Source organism: Lampetra planeri, chromosome 4, assembly GCF_965212315.1.
Source record: "Lampetra planeri chromosome 4, kcLamPlan1.2.h2, whole genome shotgun sequence".
Taxonomy (NCBI): domain Eukaryota; kingdom Metazoa; phylum Chordata; class Hyperoartia; order Petromyzontiformes; family Petromyzontidae; genus Lampetra; species Lampetra planeri.
In genome coordinates this window covers 392,501-407,500 of record NC_136110.1, presented here as the reverse complement: position 1 = coordinate 407,500, position 15,000 = coordinate 392,501, and the positions used below count along the sequence as shown (strand labels likewise).

The following is a 15,000-nucleotide window of genomic DNA, read 5'->3' as shown; positions in this document are numbered from 1 at the left end:
TGATGGTGACAGTGATGATGGTGATAGTGATGATGGTGATGATGATGGTAGTGGTGATGATGGTGATAGTGATGATGGTGACAGTGATGATGGTGATAGTGATGATGGTGATGATGGTGATAGTGATGATGGTGATAGTGATGATGGTGATAGTGATGATGGTGATGGTGATAGTGATGATGATGGTAGTGATGATGGTGATGGTGATGATGGTGATAGTGATGATGGTGACAGTGATGATGGTGATAGTGATGATGGTGATGATGGTGATAGTGATGATGGTGATAGTGATGATGGTGATAGTGATGATGGTGATGGTGATAGTGATGATGGTAGTGATGATGGTGATGATGGTGATAGTGATGATGGTGACAGTGATGATGGTGATAGTGATGATGGTGATAGTAATGATGGTGATAGTGATGATGGTGATAGTGATGATGGTGATGGTGATAGTGATGATGGTGATAGTGATGATGGTGATGATGATGGTAGTGATGGGTATGTAATAGTACTCGCATTGAGAAGGGCGCTGCTGCTGTTCGTTCACTGTGCTTGCCCAAAACAGCCTATGTGGGCTACATGGGAAATCTTTGTCTTTTGTGTTCACATGCACAGTACACAAATATAGCACACACCACACACAGTACACACACAGTACACAACACACACACACAGGAGACACATCGACTACACACTACAGAGTACACACACAAAGTACACAGGGCACACCACACACAGTACAAACAACACACACATAGTACACACAAAGTACACACACTACATACAGTGCAAACAACACACACACAGGAGACACATAGACTACACACTACAGAGTACACACACAAAGTACACAGGGCACACCACACACAGTACAAACAACACACACATAGTACACACAAAGTACACACACTACATACAGTGCAAACAACACACACACAGGACACACAGACTACACACCACAGAGTACACACCACAGAGTACACAGGGCACACCACACAGTACAAACAACACACACACAGTACACACACATTACACACATAGAGTACACAACACACAGTACACACACCACACTGAGTACACACCCACACATCACACATTCTCTACCCACTGCTGAATAGACGCCCGCGTGAACAAACCTGGAGGGGTTGTTGTGGTGGGGTTGTGGTGGGGCTGGTGGGGTTGTGGTGGGGTTGTGGTGGGGCTGGTGGGGTTGTGGTGGGGTTGTGGTGGGGTTGTGGTGGGGTTGTGGTGGGGCTGGTGGGGTTGTGGTGGGGCTGGTGGGGTTGTGGTGGGGTTGTGGTGGGGTTGTGGTGGGGTTGTGGTGGGGTTGTGGTGGGGCTGGTGGGGTTGTGGTGGGGCTGGTGGGGTTGTGGTGGGGCTGGTGGGGTTGTGGTGGGGTTGTAGTGGGGCTGGTGGGGTTGTGGTGGGGCTGGTGGGGTTGTGGTGGGGCTGGTGGGGTTGTGGTGGGGTTGTGGTGGGGCTGGTGGGGTTGTGGTGGGGCTGGTGGGGTTGTGGTGGGGCTGGTGGGGTTGTGGTGGGGTTGTGGTGGGGCTGGTGGGGTTGTGGTGGGGCTGGTGGGGTTGTGGTGGGGCTGGTGGGGTTGTGGTGGGGCTGGTGGGGTTGTGGTGGGGTTGTGGTGGGGCTGGTGGGGTTGTGGTGGGGCTGGTGGGGTTGTGGTGGGGTTGTGGTGGGGCTGGTGGGGTTGTGGTGGGGCTGGTGGGGTTGTGGTGGGGCTGGTGGGGTTGTGGTGGGGTTGTGGTGGGACCTGTTGGAGGAAGATTGATGGGAGTGACTCTGCTCTGTGACTCGCCAGGGTTGTTGCTGCTGCTCGGCAGAGTCAAGAGGGCTGAGGTGGCGCAAAGAGCGTCTCATCACCACCACCACCAACATCAACAACAACCGCCATTCGCCACTAAGTGGCGGTGACGTCACCACGAGCCTTGTGCCAGGCCATGTGCACCTTGAAGCCACGTGAAGTATCGAACGCCTGCTGGCAGGAGATTACGGGGCAGACCCAGCAGGTGCCACGGGTCGACTGACTGAGATGACCGAGATGACTGGCTGATGCACCACCTGTACCCCCTACTGTGCCAACTTGCTGTGCTTTAGCCACCCGGCGCTCCGCTCGTTGTTGTGAGCATCGCTCTTCCGCCCTCCGTTGTTGTTGGAGGGCGACTACCTCCAACTGCCCAGTAGCGTCCTTCACGAGCCTCCTCCACAGAGGCCAATCTTTACACCGCTGGTATCAGTCATCCGCAAGTCCACTCAGCTCCACGTCCTCCTGTACCACATCACTCAATCTCTTCTCTAGCCCGTGCCGCGCCCGTTTAGCCCCCTCGATCCGGCCGAACAAAAGCTGTTTAGGCATGCGGTGGCTGGGCATGCAGTCTACATGACCCAGCCAACGCAGCCTTGCCTGCCGGAGGAGCTCACCGAATGGACTTTGCCCAGATCTTCCAAGGATTTGTAAGCTCCTCACACAATCCAGCCTGGTTAAACCCAGGATGGATCGTAGGCAGGCCAGCCTAAATGTTTCTAACCGGCGAAGATGCTCCATTAGGAGGGTCCACGTTTCGCAAGCGTAGAGAAGGGAGGGAATGACTGTGGCCGAGAAGACCTGAAGCTTCGTGCGGAGCGACAGACCAGGCAGCTTCCACACAGTGTTATGCAACCGATGAAAAGATATTGCCGCTCGACTGATTCGGAGTGAGACCTCTGCTGTTAAACTGGAGCTGGTCATAAGCACAATGCCCAGGTATGGGAAACTCTCCACTCTCTCCACAACTGCCCCATCACCGATTTGGAGTTGTGGGGGTGGAGTATCCGTTGTTACAAAATACCCAGGCAGGTGCTAAGTTTTGGTGGGGCTGATGGTAAGGCCCCACCTCTTAGTGGCATGCTCCAGTCTCAGCAGCAGTGTCTCCAACTCCTCCTCTGAATGAGCAGCTATTACCAAATCATCGGCATACATGACGTGGTTGACCAATAGGGAGCTATCCCTTGATCGCACCCGGGCATCTATCAGCCTCCTATTATATCTGTACCAAATGGAAATTCCCCCGGTACAGCTATTGAAGGCTTCACGAACTACGTGGTCAAAATAGATGCTAAATAATGTGGGAGCCAGAGGACATCTCTGTCGCACCCGAAGGTGTACAGGGAATGGCTCTGACTCCCGGCCACGTAGTTTTACCCGGGCCCGCTCACCATCATGAAGGTCCTTAATGATTGTGAGCAGAGGGTCAGTGACTCTGAAAGCACGAAGAACAACCCAGAGCCCAGGCATACTGATGGTATCGTAGGCCTTGACCAGGTCAATAAAGCTGAGATGTAGGTCTTGTTGTAATTCCCTACACCTCTGCTGTAGCAGACGGACAGAAAATAGCACCAACATCACCACCACCAACATCACCACCACCACCAACATCACCACCACCACCAACATCACCACCACCACCACCAACATCACCACCACTATCACCAACATCGCCAGCACCAACATCACCTCCAGTAACATCGCCACCACTCTTGCATGCTTTGATTGAATTCACGACATAAACAGGAAGAGAGTTTGTTAATTTTTAAAATAAAGATAACTGATACATTCTGATACGATGCACCCCACGCCCCCCCCCCCAAAGGTCGTGAGGTGGACTACGCGACCCCCCCTAAAGGTCGTGAGGTGGACTACGCGAGCCCACCCCTCCACCCCCCACAGCGGGCGACACAGACAAAACAGGAGCCGCCCTGCTGTCAAGGCTACACACACCCACACGCGCTTATATACTGTGTATATATAATGCATATATAAAATGATAGCGACTGTGTATGTCGCCATCATATAATAACAACAGCAACAACAAACAATATTAATATAATAATTATAACAACAACAACACAGCAACAACAACAACACAGCAACAACAACAACACAGGTGCCGTTGTGAGTAGATGGGTGCAGTCCCCAGGGGACTCGCTCACCACCTCGCCTCCCGCTCACCACCTCGCCTCCCGCTCACCACCTCGCCTCCCGCTCACCACCTCGCCTCCCGCTCACCACCTCGCCTCCCGCTCACCACCTCGCCTCCCGCTCACCACCCGCTCACCACCTCGCCTCCCGCTCACCACCTCGCCTCCCGCTCACCACCCGCTCACCACCCGCTCACCACCTCGCCTCCCGCTCACCACCTTGTCTCCCACTCACTACCTCGCCTCCCGCTCACCACCCGCTCACCACCTCGCCTCCCGCTCACCACCTCGCCTCCCGCTCACCACCTCGCCTCCCGCTCGCCACCCGCTCACCACCTCGCCTCCCGCTCACCACCTCGCCTCCCGCTCACCACCTCGCCTCCCGCTCACCACCCGCTCACCACCCGCTCACCACCTCGCCTCCCGCTCACCACCTTGTCTCCCGCTCACCACCTCGCCTCCCGCTCACCGCGCGCGCCAAACTCATCGACCGCAGACCACGGGTTCCACGAGTTGGGTTCCTGCGCTTCAGCCAGCAGCGGATCGAGCGTGGAGATGACGTCAGCGCCCCCCTGCGCTGCAAGTTGGTCCGTAAAGACCGTCCGTCCGCTCGATCGATCTCGAGTTCGTTCTTCATTCACCGCTCCCATCATCGTCACCGTCACCACGCGCGGATTCCGTGCAGGGCGCCCTGCAGCCCGGGGGATTGAGCCCCCACCGCCGCCCCCCCTCCGCCCGCCCCCATCCCCCCCACCCCCCCCACCCCTCCGACCATTCCCGTGGCCCCGGCGACCCCCGCGGCCGCCCCCCCGCCGCCGTTCATGAGGCTCTGCAGATTCACGTTCATGAACGCGGCCGTGTTCATGGCGGAGGGGGTCCCGTAGGCCGCCGCGACCCCGGCCCCCCCGTACCCCCCGTGGTGGGGGGCCGGCCCCGGGGAGAAGCCCCCGCAGGAGAAGCCGCCGTAGGAGCTGTGGTAGGCCCCGTAGGGGGGGGGACGACACGGAGGTCGCGTTGTACGCGGCCGCGGCCGCGGCCGCCGCGGCCGCGGCGGCCGCCGCCGCGGCCGCCGCCCCCCCGTGCTGGGACCCCCCCGCGGGCAGGCAAGGCCTCCCGTCCCTCACGAGCACAGGCACGGCCACGCGGCGCGGGGGCAACGGGCCGCACTGGTGCAGCTCCAGGCTGCGGTCCTGCCTCTGGCGCTTGCACTTGTAGCGTCGATTCTGAAACCAGATCTTCACCTGGAGGGGGGGGGGGGGGAACACACACGGGTGGCTGAGTGGGTGGCTGAGTGGGTGGCTGAGTGGGTGGCTGAGTGGGTGGCTGAGTGGGTGGGTGGGTGAGTGGCTGAGTGGGTCGGTAGGTGAGTGGGTGGCTGAGTGGGTGGGTGAGTGGGTGGCTGAGTGGGTGGCTGAGTGGGTGGCTGAGTGGGTGGGTGAGTGGGTGGGTGGGTGAGTGGCTGAGTGGGTGGGTAGGTGAGTGGGTGGCTGAGTGGGTGGGTGAGTGGGTGGCTGAGTGGGTGGCTGAGTGGGTGACTGAGTGGGTGAGTGGGTGGGTGGGTGAGTGGGTGAGTGGGTGGGTGGGTGAGTGGGTGGCTGAGTGGGTGGGTGAGTGGGTGGCTGAGTGGGTGGCTGAGTGGGTGGGTGAGTGGGTGGGTGAGTGGGTGGGTGGGTGGGTGAGTGGGTGGCTGAGTGGGTGGGTGAGTGGGTGGGTGGGTGAGTGGCTGAGTGGGTGGGTAGGTGAGTGGGTGGCTGAGTGGGTGGGTGAGTGGGTGGGTGAGTGGGTGGCTGAGTGGGTGGCTGTGTGGGTGGCTGAGTGGGTGGCTGAGTGGGTGGGTGAGTGGGTGGGTGGGTGAGTGGCTGAGTGGGTGGGTAGGTGAGTGGGTGGCTGAGTGGGTGGGTGAGTGGGTGGGTGAGTGGGTGGCTGAGTGGGTGGCTGAGTGGGTGGCTGAGTGGGTGACTGAGTGGGTGGGTGAGTGGGTGGGTGGGTGAGTGGGTGAGTGGGTGGGTGGGTGAGTGGCTGAGTGGGTGGGTAGGTGAGTGGGTGGCTGAGTGGGTGGGTGAGTGGGTGGGTGAGTGGGTGGCTGAGTGGGTGGGTTAATTGGATGACCAAGGGGATTGTACGACCACTGTGTGTGGAGAGGTGACGCGATCGTGAACGGGGACTGCTCAGGACTCCTGTGGCTGCATCCGCGGCACGTGTCCATTCTATGCTTCTATGACCTTAACTAACCCAAGCTGAACTTCTACAGGCCCCGAAACTTCCTCTATATGCCCCACCCCTTCCTGATGTGACTCCGCCTCTTCCTGTTTATGCCCCGCCCCCCCCCGCTCACCTGCGTGGAGGTGAATCCCTCCCCCCCCCCCCAGCTCACCTGCGTGGAGGTGAGCTTGAGGAGTGAGGCGAGGTGCTCGCGCTCGGGCGCCGAGAGGTAGCGCTGCTGCTTGAAGCGCCGCTCCAGCTCGAACACCTGCGCCTGCGAGAAGAGCACCCGCGGCTTGCGGCGCTGACGCGGCCGCGCTCCCAGCGACGAGGCGGATGACGAGGAGGAGGACGACGAGGTGGCGGTGGCCGCCGCAGCGGCGGCGTTGTTGTTGTTGTTGTTGGTGGCGGTCGTGCCGAGGGTGGCGGCGGTGGCCGGCTCGTGCGCCCCCACCCCCGACTCGGCGCAGGGACTCCGCTCCCCCCCCGCCGCGGGGGGCTTCGCGAGGCTGGCGGAGACGGGGTCTGCTAGCGCGCAGGGGGTCACTGTGCACGAGCGCGCGGGGGGGGGGGGGGGGGGAGAGACATTTGAGGTTGAGTCGACCTAGGGGAAACCGAGGACCGGTTCAGATAATCACCACCGGTGTTGACTGGGAGTGGTAATCGAATTTGGGTCGCCGGGCTCGTAGCGAGGGGCGCTAACCGCTGTAATACCGCTCCAAAAGACAAAGATCCCCCGTGTAGCCTTAACAGACTGCTGAGGCAAGTGCTGTTAGCGAGCACCTATGAATGCCGGAACGGCACACGAGGGGGTGGGTGGCCAGCAGCACGCCCGACCGCCTTTGTCTCCCCAGTGGCGATGTTTATACACCTCACCAGGTACTCAACATACACACTCACACACGGACACGGAGCGCCGTGTTGATCCGACCTCGTGAGGCGCGAACGCGAAGTCAAATAAACACGGGGGGGGGGGGGGGGGATCAGGGTGCCGGTGGGAGGGGGGGCAAGACGAGAAAATCTCGCGTCGTGACAAGGGCGACCCCGCACATCGCTTAGGGCATTAGTGTGCATGTGTGTGTGTGTGCATGTGTGTGTGTGTGCATGTGTGTGTGTGTGTGCATGTGTGTGTGTGTGTGCGGTGGTGCAGCGGTTAGCGCGACGCTGCGCTATGAACCCGGTGACCCGGGTTCCATTTCCACTCACGGCCAACACCAGTGACGATTATCTGAACCGGTCCTGGGCCTCCCCTAGGTCGACTTAGCCTCAGCCTCAAATAAGTACCAGGTGCGATGTGTAAACATCGCCACTGGGGAGACAAAGGCGGCTGGGCGTGGTGCTGGCCACCCACCTCGTGTGACGTTTCGGCCTTCATAGGTGCTCGCTAACAGCACTTGCCCCTACAGTCTGTCAAGGCTATACGGGGGATCTTTGTGTACACGTGTGTGTGTACAAGAGTGTGTGTGTACACGCGTGTGTGTACACGTGTCTGTACACGCGTGTGTATACACGTGTGTGTGTACACGCGTGTGTGTGTACAAGTGTGTGTGTGTATACACGTGTGTGTGTGTGTACACGTGTGTGTGTGTACACGCGTGTGTTTGTGTGTGTACACACGTGTGTTTGTGTGTGTACACGCGTGTGTGTGTACACGCGTGTGTTTGTGTGTGTGTACACGCGTGTGTGTGTGTGTACACAAGAACCACTTTGTGGGGCAGATCAAGAGTGGTTGTTGTCCTATGGCGAGACTCGTTGCCCTCACCACAGGAATGTGGAATTGCACCACCGGCACTGCCGGGCTGTGCACGGGAGACCAGCACGGATATCGCGATGTGATGTCACGATGAGACGATTATCGCGATATCAGGTGCCCCTTCACATCGTGGTTGTACTCGATTGGTCAATGTTTTGCCGTTGTATAATTTGTGCGATTTGCTGTACTGCCTCGACTCAGTCCCTTGGCAGCGCTCGACGCGGTCACCCCGAGCCCCAACAGGGCGAGCGCAGCGACACCAGCGACAGCAGGCGCGGTGCTCAGTGCGCATGCGCAGTGCACCTGCTCAGGTGCACCTGCGCAGGTGCACCTGCTCAGTGCGCATGCGCAGTGCACCTGCTCAGTGCGCATGCGCAGTGCACCTGCACGGGGGGGGGGCACCTGCTCAGAGTGCCCGGCAACGCCTCGCTTTACGCGTTCTCGCTGAACGCGTTCTCACTGTTGAGGAACGCATCGACGACTACGGCGTCTCATGCGGCGTCTCGCGAGGGTTGACTGAACATCCGTTACATCGCCACTGCGTGCGGCCTTCAGGGGAAGACAACAGTCGACGTTTCGGGCAATGGCCCTTATTCATAGCCACTGCGCGGTGTTCTATTGTTGAACAGAGAGGCGTTACGTTGTTGTTGTTGTTGTTGCTGTTTGTGTTTCACTGCCAACACAGCAGTAGCCTCGTGCGATAATGACGTAACAAGCATTAGCTAAATAAATACTGCCTTGCCCTGCCAACGCAGAGTCAGACTCATGTCAAATGCCGTACTCGCAACCACGACTCCGGGAACACATTCAGCAGATTGCTAATTGAATGGGTAAATAGCTGCGGCGATAATTATTATCGATACATGACACCATGCACCCCACGTTACGCTCTGGGCTATCACAGCCATTGCTCGCGCTGATTGTTGCTGGCCGCGCGCGTTACGTGCCGAGAATCCCCGAAGGGGAAGCAACCGCACACACCAGGCGACGATACTCGCGACGTGACGATACACACACACTCTGTGGAGCACACACACACACACACTCTGTGGAGCACACACACACACACTCTGTGGAGCACACACACACACACTCTGTGGAGCAGGGGGAGCACACACACACACACACTCTGTAAAGCACACACACACTCTGTGGAGCACACACACACACACTCTGTGGAGCACACACACACACTCTGTGGAGCACACACACACACACTCTGTGGAGCACACACACACACACACTCTGTGGAGCACACACACACACACTCTGTGGAGCAGGGGGAGCACACACACACACACACACACTCTGTGGAGCACACACACACACACTCTGTGGAGCACACACACACACTCTGTGGAGCACACACACACACTCTGTGGAGCACACACACACACACACTCTGTGGAGCACACACACACACACACTCTGTGGAGCACACACACACTCTGTGGAGCACACACACACACACACTCTGTGGAGCACACACACACACACTCTGTGGAGCACACACACACACACTCTGTGGAGCACACATACACACACACACTCTGTGGAGCACACACACACACACACTCTGTGGAGCACACACACACACACTCTGTGGAGCACACACACACACACTCTGTGGAGCACACACACACACACTCTGTGGAGCAGGGGGAGCACACACACACACACACTCTGTAAAGCACACACACACTCTGTGGAGCACACACACACACTCTGTGGAGCACACACACACACACTCTGTGGAGCACACACACACTCTGTGGAGCACACACACACACACTATGTGGAGCACACACACACTCTGTGGAGCACACACACACACTCTGTGGAGCAGGGGGAGCACACACACACACTCTGTAGAGCACACACACACTCTGTGGAGCACACACACACACACACTCTGTGGAGCACACACACACACTCTGTAAAGCACACACTCTGTGTAGCACACACACACACACTCTGTAGAGCACACACACACACTCTGTAGAGCACACACACACACTGATGATGATCATGATGATGATAATAATTTCCACTTCGAGAGCGCCTCTCAGCCGGAGGTCGCAAGGCGCCGCACTGAACGCAGAGCCTCTTGCGTCACGCAGACTCACACCGACACACTCACACCGACACACTCACACCGACACACTCACACCGACACACTCACACCGACACACTCACACCGACACACTCACACCGACACACTCACACCGACACACTCACACCGACAAACTCACACCGACACACTCACACCGACACACTCACACCGACACACTCACACCGACACACTCACACCGACAAACTCACACCGACACACTCACACCGACAAACTCACACCGACACACTCACACCGACACACTCACACCGACACACTCACACCGACAAACTCACACCGACACACTCACACCGACACACTCACACCGACACACTCACACCGACAAACTCACACCGACACACTCACACCGACACACTCACACCGACACACTCACACCGACACACTCACACCGACACACTCACACCGACACACTCACACCGACAAACTCACACCGACACACTCACACCGACACACTCACACCGACACACTCACACCGACAAACTCACACCGACACACTCACACCGACACACTCCAACTCCAACGATTCGAGACATCCGATCCCACAGCTCTGGGGGGGGCACCCCGGGGGGGGGGGGGGGCGATCTCGGGGCCGGGCCGCGTCGCGAGCTCCACGGAGCTGCGCGCGGACTGGCGACCCGAGGGCTGCTCGCGAGCGCCTGTTGAGGCCCCGCCCTCGTCTCCCCGGCGCCGATGGATTACACGGCCCTCTCAGTACATTCTTAAGGCTGAGTCGACATAGAGGAGACCCAGGACCGGTTCAGATATCACGAGCCACTGATGTTGGCCGTGGACGGTAATTGAACTTAGGGTCGCCGGTTTGGTAGTGCAGGGCAGTGCGCTAACCACTACACCAGCGCTCCCCGCATAGAGGCACTCACACACAATCCTCTATCGCCTTCAAGTTGTGTTAGCGAGTGGCACCTGTGAATGCCGGTGGCGTTGTTTACACACTACACCAGGTACTCATTTGAGGCCGAGTCGACCTAAGGGGGGCCCAGGACCGGGTCAGATAATAGTCACTGGTGGCCGTAAGCGGTAATCAGACTCGGGTCGCTGGGTTCGTAGCGCGGCGCGCTAACTGCTGCGCCACCGCTCCCCAAGCACGTGTGCAGGCGCGTGCACGTGCGCGTCACTATTCCAACCTAAATAACGACCTCGACGACAGGTGGCCGATACCTTTAATAATCGTCTGAGTGGACTGACGTCAGCTTATTCTTGCACAACATTAATTTATAATAATAATAGACGCATGCTTGCGCACTGTTTTCTTGCTCATAACGTCTGTCAACATTTACTTAACGGGCGCATATGAGCGCTTAATCGCGCGTGCTCAACTGCACGCGTAATGCCATGGCTGGTTCATGTCTAGTCACCCCCAATCAGTCACAGGGCGTCCTTCCCGGAGTGACTGCGGCACCTCGTGCACCACTCGCCGTGGTCAAACAACACCAACAACAACAAAAAACAAAGATCCCCCGTATAGCCTTAAATCAAAGTTATTATATACATGTTAAATAAAAGTTATTATTTATATATGTGTTAAATAATGGTTAGTATTAATATGTGTTAAAAAATGGTTATTATATATGTAAAATAATGGTTAGTATATTAATATATGTGTGTTAAATAATGGTTATTATTTATATATGTGTTAAATAATGGTTATTAATATATGTGTTAAATAACAATTATTATTTATATAAATGTTAAATAATGGCTATTTGAGCACAGGCTCAAAAGGCCCGGACCGCCAAAGCGGCTAGCAACAAAGCGGCTAACCAAAGGTGTCACAGATAAGAGAGTTTCACTTATTCGCGGGTTACCGCCGACGTCTCGAATGGACTGTTGGGGCGTGCGCCGTGAGCGAGCCGCACCAACGAAGGCCGGCACGCCAGGCCGTCTTTGTCTCTCCCCGCTGCTGATGTTTACACACCACATCAGGTGCCCATTTAAGTACGTACCCATTTAAGGCTGAGTCGGCCTAAAGGAGGCCCAGATATGTGTCGCGCTCGCAGCTCGCGACGCACGCGAATGGCGACTCGACTCTACTGCGGCACAGGAGTACACCACAGACAAAAGATCCCCCGTGTAGCCTTCACAGACTGCAGGGGCAAGTGCTGTTGGCGAGTCGCAGCACCGATGAAGGTCGACACGGCGCACGAGGGGGTGGTGGGTGGCCAGCACCGCGCCCGTGAGCGATCACACACGAACCGAACTTAATACGCTTCATATACACTTGACTAAAGATGACATTATTTTACCAGCGTGTGCACGTGTGTGTGCACGTGTGTGTGCACGTGTGTGTGTGTGCACGTGTGTGTGTGTGCATGTGTGTGCACGTGTGTGTGTTTTTCCGTGTGCGCGTGTGTTCATGTTTATATGATGAGGAGCGGTGGTGCAGTGGTGAGCACAGCACGCTGCAAACTCGGCCACCTGCGTTCGATTCCCGCTCACGGCCAACACCTGTGACGATTATCTGAACCGGTCTCCGCTAGGTCGACTCAGCCTCAAATGCGTATCTGGTGTGGTGTGTGTAAAACATGAGCACGGGAGAGACAAAGGCAGCCGGGTATAGTGTTGGGCACCCACTCCTTCGTGTGCCTGCCGGCATAAGTGCCACTCGCTAGCAGCACTTGCACCAAGTCGTCTGTTAAAGGCTATGCGGAGGATGCTTGTCTTTGTTATGTATCTATCTTTGTGTACATGTCTGAGATGTGTGTGTGAGTACCATTATGTATGTGTGCGTGTGCATTTACGTATACATGTGTGTGTGTGCGTATGTATTTGTGAAAGTTACGGATGTCTGCACGTGTGTACGTGTGTATGTATGCGAGTGTATAGTTGGATCTGCGTGTATCTGTATGCTGATTATGTATAGCGGTATCTGTGTATTTCAGTCTGTATATATATTAATATATTATACATTATGTATATACGTGTACGTGCACATGTGTTTGTGTCTGTGCCCGTGTATACAGTATATATATTATCTGAACACGTGTTGTGTATACTGTTTATCTCAACCTCACGTTGTGTGTAAGAGTTCTTCTGTCGATACAACACGAACAAACACAGGAGCGGTAACACACGTTCGGTTTCGACATGCAGGGCCTCATCAGTGTGTGTGTGTGTACACATGGACCAGTCTCGACATCCAACGTCTCATTACACAGTGTCAAAACATTCACGCACATGTAAACATATATACACACACAACAAACACCAACACACACTCCATATACTTTGCGTGCGTATATATACTAAATATATGGGGTGTGTGTACTTGTTTAATATGTATTTGTGTGTGTGTGCGTATGTTGTGGGAGTGGTGGCGCAGCGGTTAGCGCACTGCACTACGAACCCGGTGTCCCGAGTTCAATTCCCGCTTATCGCCAACACCGATGACGATTATCTGAACCGATCATGGGCCTCACCAGGTCGACTCAGCCTTAGACATCAGCATTGGGGAGACAAAGACGGGCCGGGCGTGCCTGTTGGCCACCCACTCACCCTCTTGTGTGCCGTGCCGGCCTTAATAGGTGCTCGCTAACAGCACTTTCCCCAACAGTCTGTTCAAGGTTATATACGAGGGATATTTTTCTTGTCTTATATATATTTCTTCACCTGAGGACGGCTGCTTGCGTTGTGGCCGAAACGTCGTGAAAATTATTTTATAATATTACATTTTTATTATTTTATTATTTCCTTTCTACGTGACTTTACCGAAAGAACCAAGATGATGATATATATGTTTATATTTTACATACAGGGTGCGCCATAAGTAACTACCTGGTTTTTAAATAGCGGTATTTTGTGTAAAAAACATTCTTTGTCAGAAATAATGAAGTCGACGGCTGCGAGTTGACAGAGCGGTCCGCACGACTCCGACCTCGCAGCGCATTCGGGCAAACATCTCCCGATGTCGTGAACGAGGAACAACGCGGTGGTCACAACGCGTCGTGGTGGCAGACCTCGAAGCGGTCGATCTCTGACTTTGACTGAGCAAGGTAAGGGAGAGTTCCAATGAGAACCCCGAAACAACATCGACGAGGAGGAGGAGGAGGAGCGCTGCACCGCTCGACCGGGGATCACGCGACGGTCGCTGCGGAGACGAGTGCAGAGTTCTTGCGTCTAAGTCCACGTCGAGATTCAGCCGGGACGAGAATCGCAGCACAGAAACCATCAAAGCCGCCTCGAGTGCTCGCGCGCTTCCATTGACACGGAGAGGAATGGAAGATGCCGTCAAAACATCACGGATTCACCAACGCACGCGGTCATTTGCAGGATATTATTTTTCGTACGCAATTGTATCGAATCTCCATGGATTACATAATTTCATATCATTTAGAGTTTGTGTGTTTTATTCATTTTTCAAAATGTATAGGCAAGACAAATCAGGTCGTTACTTATTGCCCACCCTGTATATACACACACAATCACACACACAATCACACACACACAATCACACACACATAATCACACACACAATCATACACACACAGTAACACATACAATAACACACACAATCACCCTGTGTACACACACACACAATCACACACACACAATCACGAGACACTCTCAATGCTGTGATAGTGGTCCATGCAGACTTTGCTTGTGCTGATCCATTTCTGTTACACTAATGCACCGTACACTACTGTACACTAATGTACACTACCATACCCTACACTGATGTACACTACTGTACACAAATGTACCGCGCACAGGGACACGCATCAGGCGCTGCGGAGTTCGCGTCATGGGGCCAACGCGAGGCTTTGGTTGTGCTGGTGCTGCTGGTGGTGGTGCTGATGGTGGTGCTGGTGGTGCTGGCGGTGGTGCTGGTGGTGGTGGTTGTGCTGGTGGTGCTGGTGGTGGTTCTGGTGGTGGTGGTGGTGGTGCTGGTGGTGGTGCTGGTGGTGCTGGTGGTGCTGGTGGTGGTGCT

General features: G+C 55.6%; 1 protein-coding gene across 1 annotated transcript in view; it reads right to left on the bottom strand.

The window, feature by feature from the left end:
* Window positions 1-15,000, bottom strand: part of NKX2-3 (NK2 homeobox 3) — a 33,865-nt gene that overhangs the window by 5,950 nt on the left and 12,915 nt on the right. The window contains exons 3-5 of the mRNA XM_078592850.1: window positions 6,347-6,720; window positions 4,993-5,213; window positions 4,745-4,943 (exon numbers count right to left, since the gene is read on the bottom strand). Coding sequence (XP_078448976.1) covers window positions 4,745-4,943; window positions 4,993-5,213; window positions 6,347-6,720 — 794 coding nt within the window. The remainder of the gene's footprint in view (window positions 1-4,744; window positions 4,944-4,992; window positions 5,214-6,346; window positions 6,721-15,000) is intronic.